The following is a 20,553-nucleotide window of genomic DNA, read 5'->3' on the forward strand; positions in this document are numbered from 1 at the left end:
TCCACGTCCCCTCAGCACTTGTGAGTCAAGGCATCTGTTGAGGTCCCAGTTGGCAAGGCCTGCTGGGTGGCCACCAGCGTCTGCACCGCCTTAGACCCACCTGCCGGCTAGTTCACCCTCAGGACGCCACCACCCAGCAGGCTGCGGAGCCTCCTTGACCCCAGGCCGGGTCCCAGCCCTGGAGGGGACACGGCAGCTGCCCTGCCTGGTCTCATCTCCTGCCAGGCCCCAGGCAATGACACTCCTTCTGTCGACCTTCCACACCCACCAGCACCTGGCTGGGCAGTCCCCACAAGTGTTGGGGAGGCTGCCCTGGGCCGGGCCATACGGGCCTCAGTGAGCTGGGAAGAAGGCGAGGAAAGGCGAGACAGTCCTAGGCCAGGCCTTCTCAGGATGGGCTGGAAAGATTGGCCCTATGCAAAGGCCCAGGGGCAGGAGGCAGGTGGCAGTGGGACAGGGCACTCCCAGCCCTCCTGGTCCTGCTCGGTGACTACGTGATTGGCATCCCAGGGCTCCTGAGCCCTCCACGCCCTCTGGAGTGAGCATCCCGCAGACATGCACAGTTCCCCAGGCGGGGGATGGGTGCTGCTGACTTTGAAAGGCCCGGCAGCCTGGGGAGCAGGCCAGGGGTCTCCCTGCCTTCTCTCAGGTGGGGGTGCCACCAACTGCCCCTGCAGGCGTCTCTCAGGCCACAGGAAGGCTTTGGTGTGAAGACAGGAAACAGCTCTGAGGGAACGTCACCCCCGCCAGCACACTGTGCAGTCCCTAAGTGCTGAGCGTGGTTGTTTCCTGCGTGGCCCAGGTGCAAAGGCCCCCGGTCCCTATGTGTCTGTGCGGGCGGTGGGGGTCCGGTTCATGGTTAGAAGGTGTGTGGCTCCCGGGGCTCGGGGACCGCAGCTCTGTGCTCTGAAGGGCCTTGGCGGGTGGCCCTCTGTGTCCCAGGTCCAAGGGGCCAGGCGTGGGCTAGTGGTGTGTGGGCCCTACCTTCTGGTGCTTGGCTCCCCGGATGTGGGCGGCGTAGGCCTCAGCCCCGGTGCAGGACACAGCACACAGGCCACAGTGCAGCTGGGCCTGCGCCCCGCACGGGCTGCCGTTGGGCTGCAGGCCCGTCCTCTGGGCCGCCTCCTTCTTCCTGTGCTTCTGTCCTTCCAGATGATCCCGGTAGGTCTGCCGTGAGGAGGAAGAGGCGGCCTGAGCTGGCATCCCAGCAGGCACTGCCCCTTCCCCAGCAGGCCGTGGGCATAGCTGGTGGGACCCCAGTGGGTGATGTGACAGAGGCCCCTGTCCCCATCCTACCACCCTCTGGCGCCCAAGAGGAGCAAGTGTCCCTTTAGAAAACTCAGAAGCTGAGACCAAAATACATCATTGAGGTTTCTTCTTTCCTAAAATAAGCCCTTTCTTAAGAGAGCACCGACGCAGAGTCACAGACTCACAGGTTCAGCTTGGGCGGGGCTTCTCCCCACTGGGAATCGCTGCCCAGATGGCGCTGGGCCACTTGCTTTTTAGAAAACTGATGTGCGGAGTGCTCCACGTGGGACACACTGCCGAGGTTCTCAGTCCACGTGCCCGGACTGCTGCGCCCAAAACATCTGATGGCCCGGCCCTCGTGGGAGCCCAGCTGGTTCCTGCAGCCCCGAGAGGAGGCAAGCGGCACGGGCCCTCGCCTCATGTGCCCTCTGACCCCCTACACTTTGACCACGCCAAGGGCCAGCCCCTGCAGCAGAGAATGTCCCCAGAGGAAACAGTACCACTAGGTTCTAGGGGAAACGAACAGGAGTGGGAACTCTCTGGAACTTCAGAATCCCCAAACTGGTTAGAATGTCACTTAGCCAACAGGGCGCACATGGTGCCCTCACAATTAGGGCAGGGCTGTGCAGAGAGCCTGCAGGGGGAGCCCCCAACCCCGCCAGGGCTTCAGCTCATGCGGGAGGACTAGGTTAGAGGGGCTGCTCCTGCTCCTTCTTGTTCCTCTGACTGCTGGGTGTGCTGGGGAGGAGCGGGCGGGTTCCAGCGGGAGCTACCCCAGGCCTCGCCTGGTCTCCGCACAGCTGGGTCACGGGGCTCAGTGGAGCTTGGGACGCCTGTCTCCGTGGCTCGCTCTGGCTCCAAGCTCCTGGAGGGATGGTCCCCCTCGGCCTCAGCTCCCCCTCTGCCATCCAGGGGTGGGGTTTGGCTTCATGTCACATGCTCAGAGCTCCACGCACAGGCAGAGACCGTGTTCCCCAGACGGCTGGGCTCACGCGTGAACATGTCATGTGTTACAAGGACGAAGGGCAAGAGCATTATAAGAAAGAGGTGTGTCAAGCCAGGTGGGGGCCACGCCTGTCACCCCAGCTGCTCAGGAGGCTGAGGTAGGAGGGTCCCAAGGTGGAGGCCAGCTGGGCAATTCCGAGAGACTCTGTCTCCAAGTAAAACAAACAGAGCTGGGTGCGGCTCAGTGGTGGGGCCCTCTGGGTTCAAGCCCCAGGACCAGAAGAAAAGGAAGGAAGAGACAGACAGGGAAGGGGGAGGTGGGAGAGGGGGATGTCAGGGGTCCTGCCCCTGGTCCCCTGGTGGCCTGGGAGGTGCAGCCATTTCTCTCACTTGGACAACTAGGGAGATGCACAAGTGCTGTCCTCCGGGGCCCTGGCGCCCTGGGGACCCATGCTTTCTGGAACTTCAGAATCCCCAGACTGCTGAGGATGTCACTCCGCTCCCCTGCACGCCCCTGCGCTTCCCCCTGGACAGCAGGCCCAGGCTGCGTGACACAGAACCCTGATGGCCCTGTCACAGTGAGGGAGGGACATGGGTAGGAAACAGCAGCGCGAGGGACGCTGTGGCGCTCCAAGCTCCTGGAGGGATGGTCTCCCTCGGGTGGTGATGTGAGCACAGAAACACACACATGGGGACAAGTGGAAGCGGGACTCCTGAGTCGGGGCGCTGCACAGATGCTGGGGTGAGGGCTGGGGCGTCATGCGGGCTTCGTGAGGCGTCAGAGCAGCGGAAGCGAGGCGCGCACCGCCATGTGAAGCGAGCGTGCTGAGCGCTGGCTGAGGAGCACTGGCCCTCCAGGCCTCTCCTGTGTGCCAGGTGCCACGCGGAGGTAGCCAGCCGCACCCCAACCCCGCAGGCCGGTCCTGCGCTGCCCCTTCCCGTGCACCCTGAGCCTCACAGAGGCACGCTGCGTGCCCCCGGCCAGCCCGCCACGGTTTCACCTTTTTGCTCTATTGGAGATGGAAGCCAGGTGTGGGGTGCGCCAGGCAGGCCTTGCCAAGGGCGTGCGCGATGTAGGGGCGCGCTTCAGGGGTTCTGTCCCAGACTCTGACAGAGCGCGGGAACCCAGCGGGGTCAGAGCCGCTGGGAGAGCCCCAACAAGGAAGGGGTGGCAGGGTGGGTGGGCCCTGCGCTGGCCCCCAGCATGTGCCCTCAGCTGCATCCCTGGGGCCTGAGGACCCTTCTGGGGGCTTCTCTCACGTCTCCAGAGCCTGATTAGGACTCCGCTCCCCTGCACGGCCCTGCGCTCCCTTCGGGCTGCGTGCTCTGCCAAGACGGAGCCTGAGGTCTGACTCTTCCCAGGGAAGGAGGCCAGTCTCCCTGGGTGACTTCTGAGTGCTGAGATCACAATCTCCTGCCGTGTGATAGGGAAATCCTCCCCTCTCTCACGCATGCAGGCACAGGAGCACACAGGCACACGCACAGGTCTTCATACCCACGCACGCCTACACAAAAGCACACACAGGCACCCACATGTGTCTACATGGGCACACACCCCAGGCCTCTGTGTCTGCCTGTGGCTCTGCTTGTCCCCCAGCAAAGGGACGCCACCTCTGTCCACGTTGGAAGCCACACCTGTGCCTCCACTGGCTGCACCTCACCTCCTGGGACAGCAGAGAGCCCCGGGATCAGGACTGGGCCTCTGCGTTGGCTGGCAGCACTGTGCCCGGCTCCCACTTCTCCCACCAGATGCCAGCAGGCCCGTGCTGAGGCGATGCCAATGCACCCTTTACGGTGCACGGTTCCCAGCAGACCTGTCAGCAGGCAGTGGCCCTGCCCTGTGCCCACCTTCGACAGGGCAGAGGCTGACCTGGGGTCCCGCACAGCTGATCCTGCAGGTGTCGCAGTAGTGGAGCTGGGGCTGCCTGGGGCCCACCTTGGGCCTCGGTGGCCTGCTGGGAAACTTCTCAGGGAAGCTGCCAGCGGAGCTGTCCCTAGGGCTGCTTCCTGGGCCACCCCATGGGACCGAGCCCACCGGTGCAGACGGCGGCGGGGAAGGCTGCCGGGGTGGCAGTGGCTGCAGCTGCTGAGAAGGCCCCGAGGGGGGCGAGGGCTGTGTCTGGGGGGGCGGCGGAGGGTAGTAAGCGCTGGCTGCTGAGTACACACACGCCCCGTAGCTCGGGTGGCTCGGTCCTGAGAGGGAGAGAAACGAGAGGGGGAGGGCGATCCCAACAGAGTTGACCACAGGGACAGAGGGACAGGCAGTCTGGGTAAATGGGGACGGGGACCTGAACTAGGGTGCAAATGGAGGCCTGGCTCTAGTCGCTCATGGCCATGGGGCAGGTGCTGCCTGAGGACGGGGGCAGGTTGGTGGCTCTGCTGCGGCTGTTGCTGCCGCTCGTGGGGCTGAGGTTGGCTTTGCCCACCCCTGTGCTCCTGTGGCCTCCCGGGTCCCTAGAGGTCAGGCCCATCTCCCACCACCCTCTCCCAGAGGCACTGTCCTGGGGGCCTGCCAGGTGCTGCTGACTGGAGCTCACTGGCAGTTCAAGCCGGAGCCCAGGCCCTGGCAGTGACCTGGCAGTGACAGGCCCGAGACCCTGGCCCACCATGGCCTCCAGCTCTGGCTCCCCCTCTGGTGCTGGGTAGAGAAGGGCCGTACACACCCCACCTTATCCCTGTGCCCCCGACAGAACTCGCCCCCTCCATCCCGCAAAGTGCCCCCGAGAAAGCCATCAGCTCTCTGCCCTCTTCGCAGGCCTAGACGCCCGCTGAAACCGGGGTCTATGTGACAAGCAGGGGACACTCCCTGGTCTCCTAGAAGGTTGCAGGTGGAACCTCGTGAATCCCGCCTGTGTGCCAATCCCCTGTCCTGCCCCTGGGCCCTGCACACCCACCTGGCTGGCAGAGCGAGTCCGAAGCCTCAGGCCCAGGCTGATGGGCAGCAGCCTCGTAGTGCTGTCTGTCCTCGTAGCTCCTGGTGGCCGTCGACTGTCCATAGCTGTAAGTGTCCTGTGTGAGGGTTTCCGCGGGGGAGACGGGGAGCAGCTCAGGGCCTGGGCTGGGAAGGCTCCCCACAGGCCCCAGCTCAGTCACTCACTCCCGGTGCCCCCCGCCCGTGACAAGCCCTGGTAGAGGAACTGGGGACACAGCGCAGACAGAGGTGGACGCAGCGGCCCTAGTGGAGCTGATGCTAGTGACCAAGAGTTGACTGTGATTCTCAGTAGCTACTGGGAGGCGGGCAGTTTTGGAGGGAGATGTTCCAGGCCTTGGTGAGGAGTAGGGAGAGGGACAGACAGGGGCTTGATGGGTGCCAGGCTGGGTCTCTGGTGCCTGTGATGCCATTCACTGACGTGGATGGGGATGAGGTGGGGGCAGGAGCTGGAGGCAGGACTGGTCACAGCACTGCAGGAGAGCTGCAGGTCCCAAGCTGCAGACCTGGAGGAGGGGCTGTGGGTGGGGGGAGCACTGGAGAGGCCCTCCGCTGGGCAGCATGCAGGAGGTGCAGCTCGGCAGCCACTGTCCCCAGGATCTCCTCGGTCACAGCTTCCACGATGGAGGGGACTGCCCCCCTGGGAGGGAACTGTAATTCAACTGCCTTCCCACACCTCACAGACATTGCTAGAAAGACAGGTGACCATACAAGGCCCGCAGGACGGGGTCCGAAGGGAGTCCACCACACTCATCCATGCCACACGACGTCTCCCGCCACGTTGGCAGTGGGGTACCTGATAGGTGGGTGCAGAGGTGGGCCCGGGGATGGGCTCCTGGGGCTGGTTGTTGTAACCAAGGTCCTGGCCAGAGTGGGGCTGGTAGCAGCCATACCCTGCGGCGGCTCCAGGGCTGGGTGGCTGGGCTGCCGGGGCGAAGGCCAGGTTCACAGAGGGGTCCATCCCGGGAGCCGGCTGCACGGAGTAACTGGCCCCAGAGGCCGGGAGAGGAAAGGCTGGGGGCGGCTGGGTGCTGGAATCACAAAAGCCGGAGCTGATCAGACGCAGTTCTCAGCGCGCCTGAGCCGGACCTGGAACTCCAGCAAGCCGACTCACTGCGGCCAGCCCGAGCGGGACACCTTCTGAGTCTGCCAGCGCCTCTGAGCTTCCTGGGGCCCAGGCCCAGTTTCAAGTTCCCTTCAACCATCTCAACAACCCCCAACCCCGAGGGGAACCAGGTTCGTGGCCATTGGGACCAAACCCATTCTGCTGCTTCCTGGGTGAGCCCCTGGTGAGGCTCGCCTTTGAGCCCAACATCAGTGTCCTCCCAAGACAGCTGACTTCACGGTGTAGATGCCACTTGATGCCCAAGTGACTGCAGCCGAAAAAACCAAGTGGAAGATGACCGTGACCCGGAATTGCATCTAGCACAGCCCTCTCCTAGATTCTACCGCCGAGCGCCAGCCTGGGAGGACGAGATTGCCCCGCACAGAGCTGGAATTAGGGTGGAGAACGCGACCTGTGTGATCTGTGAGCACCGCACACAGAGTGAGAGCGGAACGGCTGCGCAGGGTGCCGTCGCCGGGCTGCAAGGCAGACCCGACTGGATCACCCTAAATTGGGGCCATCTGGCTTAACAGAGCAGGTCACCACCTTGTTGTTAAGATGCAGAAGGTCCCTTAGCACCAAGGACTGTTCCTGTGTGAGAACCGGCTTCCAGTGAGCCCCCATCCACGTCACCTGGCTTCCCACAGAGAGGACAGCACTGTCCGCCCTGCAGTCACCAGGAGCCCCTCCAAGGAGGAGGGTGGGGGGCTCCCATCTCGCAGAGAAGCCAGCACAGGTGCTGTTTTGCTCTCTGTCACCCACCAGGGGAGGCGTGGAAGTGGAGGGGCCTTCACCAGGGAAAGGGATGAGGAGAGATTTTAGCCCTCGCCACTCAGATCACAGGAGACGGCGCGCAGAGCCCGCAGGCAGGTGGCAGATGAGAGGAACTGGGGGCAAACAAAGGATCGCACCATCCCTTGGTGTCCACAGGGAGGGGGTTCCAAGACTTCGCAGACACCAAAACTTGGGTGCTACGGGGCATGCCATCTGCACAGGACCTGCCGCAGGGTCCTACGGACCTTAGACCACCTCTAGGTGACTCCTAACACCTGCCACAAAGTTGTGACACTGTATGGTTCAGGGAAACATAAGAAGGTCTCTGTGTCAGTGACACAGTGTGTCGAGTCAGCTGTTGGCCTGGGCTGACTCAGCCCGGGCAGGAAGACCACGAGGGAGACCGCGTGGAACGGGCCTGGGGCTTCCACCAGGAGCAAGGGAGCAGAGCCGCCCGCAGGGCTGCTGTTCTCTGGGGTGCACAGCGCTGCCTGCCCCGCGGCCCCACCCCCCCCACAGCCTCTCTCTGTCCTCCAGCAGCCAGGGGGTCCCTCCAAGCCCATCCTTTCCGCGTCTTCCCCCTGATCAAGGCCCTCCCAACCCTTTCAGCATTGCCCCCGCCTGCGGGTGGCTGCTCAGATGTCCCCTCCAGGCCAGGTCTTCCCAGACAGATCCCCACCCCTACCATTCTGTCCCTCTGGCCTGGGGCTCGCAGCAGGTGCCAGACTGCTGGGCCTTCAGGTTGCTGGACGCGGGCAGGCCCGGGTGGCCCTGGCTGGCGCCTTGTTGGCTGCTTCTCTGGAGCCCCCTGAAGTGCTCTCTGGCCCCAGGTGCTCCTGCTGGCTCCCGACCCTGCCCAAGAGCAGAGTGAATTGTGCCAGAGGCCACACGCTCCCCGGATGGTGCCCCCAAGGGAGGTCTTCATCTCTTCAAGGAGCGCCTGGCAGCTAGAGACACAGACCCTCAGATGAGCCCCGGGAGGTCTCTCTCCTTAGCTCAGAGGGCAAAGGTAGATGAGGACAGTGGCCAGGAGCCGCATGTGGCGCAGTGGTGGGGGCGCCTGCCCAGGATGAGCGAGGCCTGGGTCCCACCCCAGCACCATGCTTGGGCACACACACACTGCAGCCAATCCAGCTGAGACGATTCGAAGCCTTGTTTCACTTTACTCCATATAGATTTTGACTCCTGTGCCTAGTGGTGGCCACCGAGGCCACTGCCGACACCTACCAAGGAGTGCCTACTCTGTGGCTACTGCAGCTCAAGCTGGGGAGACCCTGCCCATGTGGGGCTCTGGGATGCCTGTGGGGCTCAGGGCCCTGCTGCCCACGCCTGGGGCAGCTCTCCGAGGCCTGGGGCGGCTCTCCGAGGCCTGAGGCCTGCAAAGGCAGGAAGTGCCGGACTGCAGAGTCGAAGTGCTGGGCCCGCCCACCCCGAGGTTCCAGGCGGGTGTGTGGGTTAGAGTGGCCTTCACAGCACTGCTGGGCAGCTGGGGACACTGCAGCATAAAAACTCATGACGCTCCCACACTGCAGGTCTGGTGTGCCCAGGTGAGGCAGAAGGCGCTTCACGAGGCAGCCAGAGGGCCCTGGGCCCTGGGATCACACCTGACCTCTGAGAAGCACGGAAGAATATGCAACTCAGTGTTTCAGAACCCAAGGAACTTTAATAATTTTGATTTAACAATTTGATCCTCATTAAATCATTTTTTTAAAAAATTTTTTTAGTTGTAGATAGACACAATATATTTATTTATTTATTTTTTAATGTGGCGCTGAGGATCAAATCCAGTGCCTCATGCATGTCAGGCAAGTGCTCAACCCTGAGCTACAACCCCAGCCCCTGATCCTCATTAAATTGTAATTTCTGTACTGTCTTTAAAAATAACAACTGCTGGGGCTGGGGTGTGGCTCAAGCAGCAGCGCACTCACCTGGCATGCGCGGGGCGCTGAGTTCCATCCTCAGCACCACTTAAAATTAAAATAAAAAGATGTTGTGTTGGGGCTGGGGATGGGGCTCAAGCGGTAGCGCGCTCGCCTGGCGTGCGTGCGGCCCGGGTTCCATCCTCAGCACCACTTAAAATTAAAATAAAAAGATGTTGTATTGGGGCTGGGGATGTGGCTCAAGTGGTAGTGCGCTCGCCTGGCATGCGTGCGGCCCGGGTTTGATCCTCAGCACCACATACCAACAAAGATGTTGTGTCCGCCGAGAACTAAAAAATAAATATTAAAAATTCTCTCTATCTCTCTCTCTCCTCTCTCACTCTCTCTTAAAAAAAAAAAAGATGTTGTGTTGACCCAAAAACTAAAAAATAAATATTAAAAAATTCTCTCTCTAAAAAAATAAAATAACAACTGCTGGGCACGGTGATGCACGCTTGTAACCCCAGTGGCTCTGAAGGCTGAGGTAGGAGGATCGCGAGTTCAAAGCCCGCCTCAGCAATGGTGAGGCACTAAGCAACTCAGGGAGACCCTGTCTCTAAATAAAATACAAAAAAGGGCTGGGATGTGCCTCAGTGGTCAAGTGCTCCTGAGTTCAATCTCCAGTAACCACCCACCAAAAAATTAAAAATAATAGCTTTATTAGATCTAATTCACACCGACACAATTCAGCCATTTAAAGTGTAAAGTGTGATGGCCTCAGTACATCTGGGAAGTTGTGCAACCTTCACCACATTAATTTTAGAACATTTTCATCACCCCAAGAAGCAGCCCCATGGGAATGGGAAGTGCCAGCACTATGGAAAATGTCCAGCGGCTCTCTAAGGGCTGGACAGACTGCCCAGGTGAGCTAGCAGCTCCTGCCCAGGTGTCATCCCAAAGCAAGGGGGACATGGATGTACAGCCATGTCGACAGCAGTGTGATGGACAGCAGCCAAAACACAGAAGCAGCCCTAGTGGCTGCCAGCTGCACAGAGAAACTCTGGCTCAGGGCTCCTAGATTAATCCAGGAAGCAAAGGGAGCCACCGGTCCCGTGACAGGATGTGAGCTGTTTTAGGAGCTGCGGACAGACCTGTGCCCTCCAGAGTCAGACAGACCCCGAGCCCTGAGCCCAGGGCCACGGTATTTAAAGAGCTGATAAAGAGTGCCTGAGGCCACAGGCTGGGGTCTGGCCCCACAGGCCTGGAGAAGGCACACGGCAAAAAGGCCACGCCAGGCACGCGGGAAGGAGACTGCGTGGCGTGGAGCTGGAGTTGGAGACTGGGTCCCAGTGGTGCCCTAGGGAGGTGGAGAGGCTTTAAGAAGTGAGCTGGTGGGGGTCCGCAGGACTGGGATGTGCCTTGGAAGGGGTTGGTGACCCCCCCTTCTTCCTTTTTTTTTTTAATTGCCTCACACGTGCCAGGGCGATGGTCCACCACAGCCAAATCTCCAGACCCCCTTCGTTTGCTCCCTGGCTCATGAGGTAAGCGGGTCTGCTGTCGTAAGTTCCCTCCATGATGTGCCCCTTGCCACACACCTAAAAGCCACAGGCTCCCATCATGACCGAAACCTCTCCAACTACAGAGGAAAGAAACCTGCACTCTTTAAGTTAATTACGTCAGGTATGTCGTTACAGTGACGGGGAGCAAGCGGCCACCATCTGCAAGCCAAGAAGAGGCCGTGGGACAAACCCGCCCTGCCCACGCTTTGATCTTGGCCTGCAGCCTCCAGGACTGCAGGAAATAAAGGTCTGCTGCTGAAGCCACCAACTCTGCAGGATTCTGTCACAGAGGCCCCAGCTGACTAAGACTGCCATGACCAGGCTGCTGGAGTGAGAAGTGAAAGGCCAGGGCTGCAGGACCCTGGGGAGACACCCCAGGGCCAAGCTGGAGGGAGTGGGAGAGAGCCAACAGGACTCACAGGTCAGCCAGAGCCCGCCCCCAGGCAGCCAGGGCTGAGACGCCCCCACAGGCCAAGTGTCAGGAGCTCTGGTGGCAGTGATGGAGACCCAAAAAGGGAACTCTTGGCCCACCTCATGTTGAGTAATTGTCATGCACAGGGAAGCCGCCCCGCGGGCCACCCAGTCCCGGGCCACCCAGTCGCTGCCTCTCCCTGAGAGCTCTGCCCAGGGGGCCCAGGCAGGAAGGGAGAGGAGAGTGGAAGGGCCACAGGCTCGTCCTGTGGCTGCTGGTTTGTGGCGATTGTTTCTTTACTGAAACTGCAGCCTGTTTTCTCAGGGCCCCAGGGAAGAGCTTTTCCATTTTGGAATGGTTGGAAAGAGTCAAAGGGTGTGCTTTCACGACAGCGGGTGGCCTGCTGCTGCAGCTCAAGCTGGCCACGGTGGCCAGCGTGAGGCCTGTGGTCCCTGCTGCTCCAGCCTCTGCAGGCAGCCTGGGCGGGGCTCCCTCCCGCGTCTCAGGCTGCAGCTGCCAGATGGGCCATGGGGGCTCTCCTCCTCCAGGGGCCAGGTTGGGTCATTCACATGCTGGGTACTCCAAGGGGGATGCAGGCCAGGCCCGTGGAGGCCCAGGCTCAGGAAGGGCAGAGTCACTTCTGCTGCAGTCTGCCAGCCTCGGGAGGGCATGAGGACGCCTGGACGCAGGCCGTGAGATCTGAGAGTCGCAGGGAGGCCTGGCCGGGGCAGCAGCAGCCAGTCCTCCAAGCCTTGCTTCAGCTGGGTAGGAAATCAGGGTTCAGCCCTGTGGCTGCCAGGCCCAGGACCTCAGAGCAGTAGTGTCACAGAGAAATCCTGCCCTCGGGACCCTGGGCCATGTCTGGGGACACATGTGGCTGTCATGACTGGGAGCTCCTGGGCTGCAGGGCCGAGGCAGGGAGGCTGGCCTGGCCTGGTGTGCAGAGCTGCCCGGGAGACACTTGGAAGGGGAGGGCAGGACACGGGAGAGTGGGTGGGACAGGCTGAGGGCCTAGGCCTGGGGAGGAACAGGCCCCGAGGCCTCCACCTCCTCAGCTTCCCACAGCAGAGTCACGCTGACCTTCGCTCCCTTCTTGCAGTTCCTTGGCTTTTTCCTGGGTCCCCTGAGGAATCTGAGGGCTGCGAGCTCTGGCCTGCCCCATTCCTTGCCAAAGGCACTGGCCCAATGGATTTGCCTGGGGTCACCTTGGCTTGAGCCTGAGTAGAAAGGCCCTGTCACTAGGGCAGATCCAGCAGCACCTGCCCAGGCTAGGCAACAAATTTTATAGTAAACACATTTTGCCAGCAGAGAAGGAGGAGGAGGAGGAGGAGAAGAAGCCGTGATGGCACGAAGAGGAGGAACCCAGTCCACCCACTGTGCGGGGTGAACCAGGCCGTGGGTGAGGCTGTGTCTGCAGGGCTGGGGAGGGACAGGACACTGCTCATGGCGTGGGTTTTCCTTTAAGATGACAGAATGTTCTGGAGTTAGAGGTGATGGGTGATAACCCCATGAATGTCAGAAAGCCACTGTTCCTGCACTTTAAAAGGGTGGACTGTGCAGTGAGTTATGTCTCAAGAAAGCTATTTTTTTTTTTAAAGAGAGAGTGAGAGAGGAGAGAGAGAGAGAGAGAGAGAATTTTTGATATTTATTTTTTAGTTCTCGGCGGACACAACATCTTTGTTTGTATGTGGTGCTGAGGATCGAACCCGGGTCGCACGCATGCCAGGCGAGTGCGCTACCGCTTGAGCCACATCCCCAGCCCCAAGAAAGCTATTTTTGAAAGTATCTTTTGGGGGAAGAGGAAGCTCTGGGGGACACTCCTGTCGCCTGGTATGCGTGGAGAGTGTGACAACAAATCCACCGTCATGAGCCATGAGAACACACGAATAAAAAATGTGGGAAAATACTCGTGAAAAGGACAGTCACCTACATTCATAATTTTTTAAAAAGGCACTTTGTATAAAGTCTTCAGTTCTAACTAATTATTGTTTTGGAAGTTTTAAAACATTAAAGTAGGCGGGTGTGGTGGCCACGCTGTAACCCCAACAGCTCAGGAAGCTGAGGCAGGAGGATTGTCAGCCTCAAAGCCAGCCTCAGCAAACATGAGGCACTAAACAACTCAGTGAGGCCCTGTCTCCAAATAACATATAAAGTAGGGTTAGGGATGTGGCTCAAGGGAAGTACCCCTGAGTTCAATCCTCGGCATTAAAAAAAACAAACCGAATTTGAAATGAGTCGGGGAAGCAGGTGTCTGGACATCAGGGCTTAGCCCTTGTCCATCTAAGGCCAAGGCCCCGTTCACCCAATGAGGATGCAGAACTGGGGGATTTCTATCAGCATAAGGATCTGATGCTGCAGCTAGGCCTGGACTGTCCCCAGAGGCCATGTGTTGCAGGCCTGGCCCAAGGAGGTGCACCTGGGAGATGGAGGAGCCTGAGAGCTGGGTTTGGTGGGAGGCCTCGGACCCTGGAGGTGTGGCCCTGCAGGGGACTATGAGATGCTCTCTGTGTTCCCTGGCCACTAAGAGAATGGTTTGGGGCACCACGGGCTCCCTGCAAGCTGTGCCCCTCACCACAGGCCCAGAGCAGCAGGCCTGCCCACCACGTCCTGCCACCTCCCAAACTGAGCAAAACCCCCGTCCTCTTTAAGCTGGTCATCAGGTATTTGTTAGTGACAGGAAGGAAGGTGACACACCATGCAAGGCACTCAGGGAAGATGAGAGAAAGCAAGGAAACACAAAACAAGCACGAGATTCAGTGGGACAGGAAGAAGCCCCTGACCTCGCTGGGCACAGCGCCTCCTACAGGCTGGTCTGCTGGCTGCTGTTTTAACCCTCAGCTTCGCATCAACAACTGTTTGCATGTGAAGAACAGAACAGAGTGGAGGGAGCCACCTGGGGCCAGCTAGAGGAGACACCATCCAGGCCTTGAAGGAGCCCGAGTCCCTCGGGAACTGTAAGGTGACTCTGCTTTTGCTGGTGGTGCTTGAGAGCAGTCCGAGTGAGATCTGAGGGGAAGGGAGAGAAGCCCTGGCAGCAGTGGTGGGCACGACCAGTCCAGGGACATGTGCTGGCCGCTGCCCAGCCAGATGCAAAGGTGCCGCTGAGCAGGCAGAACTGCACCAAGGCTGGAGGTGGGCAGCTGGCCTGCTGCAGGAGAAGCGCAGAGCCGGAGAGGCCAGAGGAAACGGGTCGCCTCAGGGGCAGCCGCAGCCTGCGGCCTCCACTCGGAGCCACCTGGGGAGCTCCATGCGGAGCAGGGCGACAAGGGACTGGGACAGGGCAGGGGCAGAAGCAGAAGCAAAGAGCCCCAGAGGGGGCCAGGGCAGCCCAGCACAGGAGGGCGAGAGGGAGAGGAAACAGGGCCAGGTGGTGCCCAGGCTTGTGGTCCTGCCACTGGGGGTAGAGTGATGGGACCACAGCCCAAGGGATGCCTGGCTCCGGCAGGGGAAGAGGTGGGAAGACCTGCCCACACCCTGGTTTTACCTCAGAGAGACCCATTTGGATTTCTTTTTTTTGGGGGGGATGGGGGGTACCGGGGATTGAACTCAGGGCCCTCGACCACTGAGCCACTCCCCAGCCCTATTTTGTATATTACTTAGAGACAGGGTCTCACTGAGCTGCTTAGTGCCTCACCATTGCTGAGGCTGAGGCTGGCTTTGAACTCACAATTCTCCTGTTTCAGCCTCCAGAGCCACTGGGATTATAGGTGTGCATCACTGCACCTGGCTCCATTTTGTATTTCTGAGCCCCTGAGTGTGTGGCTATTTGTTACAGCAGCCACAGGAGACTTATATGGAGGCAGGAAGCCTATCAGGGCAGTAGGTCCCTGGAGCCCAAAGGACTAGGGTGCGGGTGCCCAAAAGGCCAGCCCTGCACTGGTGGCCTAAGTGGCTTATGGAGGAAGAGCGCTTAGGGCCTGAGGTGGGGCTGGCCACTCCTGCACAGGGCACACATTCCCAGAGCTGCAGGCCACGTGATCGGCTGTGTACCTGCTCTCACTCTTTTGACAACCATATAAAGTCGAAGCTCGGGACTGGGCGTGGGCTGAGCTGGACGTAGGAGTGCATGGCCAAGACCAAGGGCACCAGCTGTGAACTCAGAGCCAGTGAGGGTGGCTGCTGGAACACTTCTGGAGAGATGCCCTGGGGACAATCTCCAAGGTCTGAGGGGAGGGTGGTGACACTGAGTCAGAGTCAGACACCCAGAGAGCTAAAGCTGGGGACTCAGGAAGGTGCAGGCACAGTCAGGAAGTCACAAGGAAGAGCAGGGAGACCCTTAACCCCTGCCTGGTCCAGGCAGGGGCAGGAGGGTGTTGGGGAGAGGGTGTCCATGAAGGTGGTGCCCACGGGAAAGCCCACCTCCCTGTGGTAGTCATGTTTTATTTTCTGCATCTCATGGCTTGGCCGACCAGGGAGAGGCCCCTCTGGGGCTGGTGGCTCTCTAGAGATGGCAAAGGGTTTGCTCAGCTTCCATCGGCAAACCAGTCCCTCTGCCTGGGGCACAAGGAGCCCACTGAGTCACCAGGGACAGTGTCTCAGTCACTGTGCACACCTCCAACAGACACAGCCTGGGGACTAGTAAAGCACAGAGGTTTATTGCTCACAGTTCTGGGGGCTGGAGCCCAAGGTCAAGGCGTGGAGCTGACAGGCTGGTGAGGGCTTTTCTGCTGTGGCCTCACCCGGGGGAGGAGGCAGTGCTCCCGGGCCAGGGTCTCTGCACCTCTTCAAATGATCAGACTGTGACGTGACCCCTCCTCAGGCGCTGGCTTCCCGAATAACACTAGTCCATAGAGCAACGCTACAGGTGCAGGAAGGGATGGGAGGGTTGACGACTCCAGTGGTTCTGGTGCGCGCCAAGAGGATTTGGGGCCGAGGCACTGTGGGGAGCATGGTCAGCAGAGGGTGTGGAATCTGGAGTGGCCTGCAGGGCCTTGGGCTGGCCATACTCTTTCTTGCTTCTGTTTACTCACCTGTGAAATAGGAATAGCTGACCTGGTGCTGGGACAGTGAGACCACTGAAGGAGGACTCCGTGTCCCTGGGCCAGCTTGGGGCTGGTGCACTGTGTGTCCAGGGTGGCCAGAGCTGCCCGGGTGAAGCACTGCTGGGACTCAAGACTCACTGTGAAACTGGCCAGCCTTTAAACAGTGGCCGCCCGCTCACACACAGCTGGTGTGAGAGCAAACAGCTTGTGAGGCCCAGGAACTGGAGACGTCGCAGCTTCGCCCTATAAAGCCGCCCTCGGTCCACGAGCAGGTCTCCTGCTGCTGCTGCTGCTGGAACCACCTGTTGCTCAGAGACAGCCGCCTGGCACTGCAGTGCTGCTGCCCGCTGTCTCCATGACAGCAATGCCTGGGCTGGGGACCAACCTGGGGGTGGGAGCTCAGGCAGGAAGCTGGACATGCTCTGGCCACCACTGGTGGAGGAAAACTGGTATTTTAGCCCAACTCCATTGATGCCTGCTCTCCCATCCTCCCTGGGCTGTGGTCTCTGAGTGGCTCTTTGCTCTGAATGTTTGCTGGGGCAGAGGGAGGCACGCATTCCAGATTAGATTTAGAACACAAAGGCGGCAAGACCCATTGATACAGTTTTGCTCACAGTTCACTGAATTCCTGGAGACATCGAGGTCCTGAGGATGGACGGGGCTCACCAGAGACGTCCAGGTCCCCCACCTGGCCTCTCTCCTGACATGTTCTTACTTGTTCTCAAGGGACCAAGACCCTGAGGGAAGAACAGGCATCAAAATGCAGTGTGGAACCCAAGGTCAAGGCCAGTGGTGGGATGCCCAGGGACCATCAGGAAGTAGGACATGTCCTTCCAGTGGCAAATAATGATGATTCTGCTGGATATGGCTTCCAAAGAACATCTCAGTGGGAGCACACGGAAACACAGAAGACAGAGTCCAAGACATGAAAACCCAAAGGAAGAGATTCTCCCAGAATCCCAGGGCTGAGCTACCTCAGTGATTCTTGCTTTGAGGAGGCTCTTAACTTGGGGACACAGCTCTTCCGCTGCTGGCCTCTCTAGCACCCTCCTCCTAGGGCCCCCCAGTGGTGAGAGGCCAGCACAGGCAGCCGGAGACCTGGGCATCAAGCACACCCATCTTTCAGCACTGCTGAGGGAAACCCTGGCTCCTGCATGCTGAGCTTGGAAGGTAGCAGCTCGGGGTGCAGTGGGTACACTGTGCAAGGCTGGAGGCCAAGGTCAAGGGCAGCACGAGCGAGGCCCCACGGTCGCTGCCCAGGGGGCCTCAGGTCTGCTTTATTGGCAGTGAGGTCGCATTCTACAGCCCAGACGCTATTTGACTGTACTCCTGTTCTCAGGGGCTTTATGTTTGAAACACACCATACACTTTTGTTTTGTTTCTGGTGCTGGGACGGGACCCCGGGCCTCAGTGCTTGAGCCGCACCCAGCCTGCCTGTTGGACCGTGTGCTTGCGAGGCTTAGCAGAACTGGCATTTTCTTCTCTTTTACTGTGAAAGCCTTATGTGTGTCTCCAGGTGAAACCCCCACTACAAACCCAGATGCCCCTGGAAAGCATGCCGACGCACTACAGAGATCTCGAGCTGTTCCAAGGTAGCAGAGGCTTTACCACCCGCCCTGTCCGCAACCGACTTGAAGCTGCGGTCAGAATCCAGCTCCACACCAGGGCCAGCTCGGCCCCTTGGGACAGAGCCCCGTCCACGTTCTGGGGCTGTGCCCAAGCCTCTCAGGGGGCAAGGCTGTGTCTGGCAGCAGCCCCTGGGTTTCTCTTCCATCCTGCTGAAGGAAGGTGCCTCACAGGGTGGCCCTGTGGTGGTCGTCAGTCACGCACTGTGGAGCGAGGCTCCTTGACACTGCTGGCTGGGCCGGAGGGAGGGCGCAGGCGTGGCCGAGGAGCAGGCAGGTGAAGAGCTTCCAGCCGAGCCATTCAACAAAGTGATGCCTTTCAACTGTTTCTCAGGTCTCAGGAGCTGTGAGGGGATCAGGTGTGGCTTCGCTGCTCTCCTGCCTGTGGGGGGTGGGAAACCTCCTGGGGAGCAGCAGCAGCAGCTCTGCGGCCCCCCAAGCATGTACCCTCTGCTGTGGGAAGGAAGTGACAAGCCAAGCTCGCCGCCAGGGCACCTATAAGGAAGCTCCACAGAGAGGACAGTGGCCCGAGAAGCAACCACTACATTCAAAATCAAAGCTAGCTGATGGCCTTCCAGAACATTCAGCCCAGGCACCGGAGGCTGGGATCAGCTTTGCTCCAGGAGCAACCATCCAAGGGGCCAGAAGCCAACAGAGCCGGAGGAAGCCTCTCCAGTCTCAGCCAGCAGGGACAAAGCTTTGCCCTGGGGCACGGTCAACAGAACAGCAGAGGAAGCAAGTGCCACAGACGCCCAAGTCGCCTTAGCAGGGAAGCTGCCAGGGCAAAGCACCCACCAAACCAACACCTCGGCTGAGGGTCCACCCAAGAGAAGACCACAGGACACCACCCGGAGCAAAGAGCAGATAGACGGTGTAGGGTGTGTGACTGGCAGCACTCGTCTGGAGCCCCGGATATCCGGGGACAACCAGCAGCCCCTGGTGGGCTGCCAGGGTGGGAACATGGTGCCTCAGGCACCTCGCACCTACCTTAGGGAAGGGAAGTAAGCCGGCGTGGTGGACATGCCTGACATCCTAGCTACTGGGGAGGCTGAGGCAGGAGGACCGTGAGTTTAAGGCCAGGCTCAGCAACATAGTGAGACCCCAATTTAGAGCATGATGACAACCAAAACTGGCCCAAACCTCAAAACACAAACTACACATCCTCAGAGCCCTCTCAAGTAACTATAGCGGCAGGAACAGGGTTCTTCCTGTGCCTGTGCTACGCAGGCTCCCTTTATGAGCAGACGGGGCCACGACACCGCCCTGACCAGCCCACCTCTGCCAACCCCACCTCTGCCAGCCCGGCCTCCAAAAGGCAGACTCCTGAACTCTGCAGAGCTCTGCTTGGTGCTGGTCTTTTGGTGTGGGAGGGTTCCACCTAAAAACCAAGTCCTGCCACCTGGTCTCCCACCCCATGTGTGGCTGACTGGTTGAGGTGCCTGCCCTCTGGCCCCTGTCAGGCTACATTCATGGCAAACACGGATTCCAAGAGTCATGAGAAAATGCTTTTACAGCTGGACACAGTGGCTACGCCTGTCATCACAGTGACCAGGAAGGCTGAGGCAGGAGGGTTGCAAGTTCAAGGACAGCATCAGCAACTTAGCAAGGCCCTGTCTCAAAACAAAAAACAAAAAGGGCTGGGATGTGGCTCAGTGGCAAAGCACCCCTCAGCACCACACACACGATAATGATGATGATGATGATGATGATGATGATGATGATGATAATCATCAGTGGCAGAGCGCTTGCCTAGCATGTTCGAGGTCCTGGTTTCAATCCTCAGCACCATATAAAAATAAAATAAAGGCATTCTGTCCATCTACAACTATAAAAAAATTTAAAAGAAGATTATAAAAATTCAGAAACAGGGGGCTGGGGATGTGGCTCAAGCAGTAGCACGCTCGCCTGGCATGCGTGCAGTGCGGGTTCGATCCTCAGCACCACATACAAACAAAGATGTTGTACTCGCCGATAACTAAACAATAAATATTAAAATTCTCTCTCTCTCTACCTCTCTCTCTCTTTAAAAAAAAAATTCAGAAACAGAGAATATGTTTGGGAATTTAAAGGATCTCTAGGAGTTTACTTTTATCCCAATGTTTAGGAATTTATTTTTGATTCTAAAATGGATAAAATAAAAATTCAAAATCTATACTTGAAAATTTTTTTTTTTTTTACAGTGCTGAGGATAAAACTCAGGGGTGTGGCACATGCTAGGCAAGCGCTCTATCACTGAGCTACATCCTCAGCCCTGAAAATTTGTAAAAACATTCAATTCACTTGTGATAGGGTCTGAGATAGCATAATTCGGTCATGCAATAAGTCTTCTTTAAAAATGTACTTTTTTTTGTCAGATACAGTAGTCATGCCTGTAATTCCAGCTGCTCAGGAGGATCCCAAGTTCAAGGCCAGCCTCAGCAACTTAGCAAGACACTCTCTAAAATAAAATAAAAAAGGAGCTGTCAGTTTAACTCAGTGGTAGGCACCCCTGGGCTCAATCCCAGGACCACAGGGGGGAGTGTGTAAAACAAAGGTAGCCGACTGCCAGATCCCAGTGGGAATTCAACAAAACTACTCCAGGAGGCAACAGAGCTGGCCTGCCTGCCACTGTCTTGGAGGGAAGCCCAGCATACAGCCCATCCAGCTTTGCACATCTCATAACCCACAAGACTTAAACATAGATGGGGTGTCCCCAGCAGCCCCTGGCCTCACCGCTAAGCAGCACCCCTGAGCTGACAAAAGCATGGTTGGAGTCACATGGGATTACTCCTTCATTCTGAATACCTGCAGTCCTAACTGTGAAAAGCACTGAGACTCAAAGCTACATAAAATAACGAAATGATAAGCAATGCCAGTGGTAGCCACATGAGAAATCCCAGCTACTTGGGAAACTGATGGACGAGGATCACAAGTTCTAGGCCAACCTGGGCAACTTAGGGAAACCCAATCTCAAAATAAACTTTATTTTTAAAGAGAAGTGCAGCTCAGCAGTACAGTGCCTGCATAACATGTCATGACATAACTGGGTTCCAAAAAGATAATATCAACAAGTAACTGCAAACACACAGGCAATGCTGACTGACAACTAAAGAACAGTCCAGACCCCAGCCCTATT

The 20,553-nt window shown here is 58.6% G+C and overlaps 1 protein-coding gene and 1 long non-coding RNA gene across 10 annotated transcripts in view; one reads left to right on the top strand and one right to left on the bottom strand.

The window, feature by feature from the left end:
* Window positions 1–20,553, bottom strand: part of Zfr2 (zinc finger RNA binding protein 2) — a 44,357-nt gene that overhangs the window by 21,206 nt on the left and 2,598 nt on the right. For 7 of the 8 annotated variants that reach the window (XM_078033503.1, XM_078033473.1, XM_078033477.1 and 4 more), the window contains exons 2-5: window positions 5,919–6,153; window positions 5,088–5,202; window positions 4,064–4,386; window positions 985–1,167 (exon numbers count right to left, since the gene is read on the bottom strand). In XM_078033503.1, coding sequence (XP_077889629.1) covers window positions 985–1,167; window positions 4,064–4,386; window positions 5,088–5,202; window positions 5,919–6,153 — 856 coding nt within the window. Of the gene's footprint in view, window positions 1–984; window positions 1,168–4,041; window positions 4,387–5,087; window positions 5,203–5,918; window positions 6,154–20,553 lie in introns of all 8 variants that reach the window. The other variant, XM_078033499.1, reaches the window with a different exon arrangement.
* On the top strand, window positions 9,967–12,737 carry LOC144371314 (uncharacterized). Of its 2 annotated transcripts, XR_013431408.1 has the most exons (3): window positions 9,967–10,243; window positions 10,342–10,401; window positions 10,555–12,737. It is a non-coding gene; the product is annotated as an uncharacterized LOC144371314 (long non-coding RNA). The 2 variants fall into 2 exon arrangements; XR_013431407.1 differs by having other exon boundaries at window positions 9,967–10,401.

The sequence above is a fragment of the Ictidomys tridecemlineatus genome, chromosome 2, assembly GCF_052094955.1.
Source record: "Ictidomys tridecemlineatus isolate mIctTri1 chromosome 2, mIctTri1.hap1, whole genome shotgun sequence".
NCBI lineage: Eukaryota > Metazoa > Chordata > Mammalia > Rodentia > Sciuridae > Ictidomys > Ictidomys tridecemlineatus.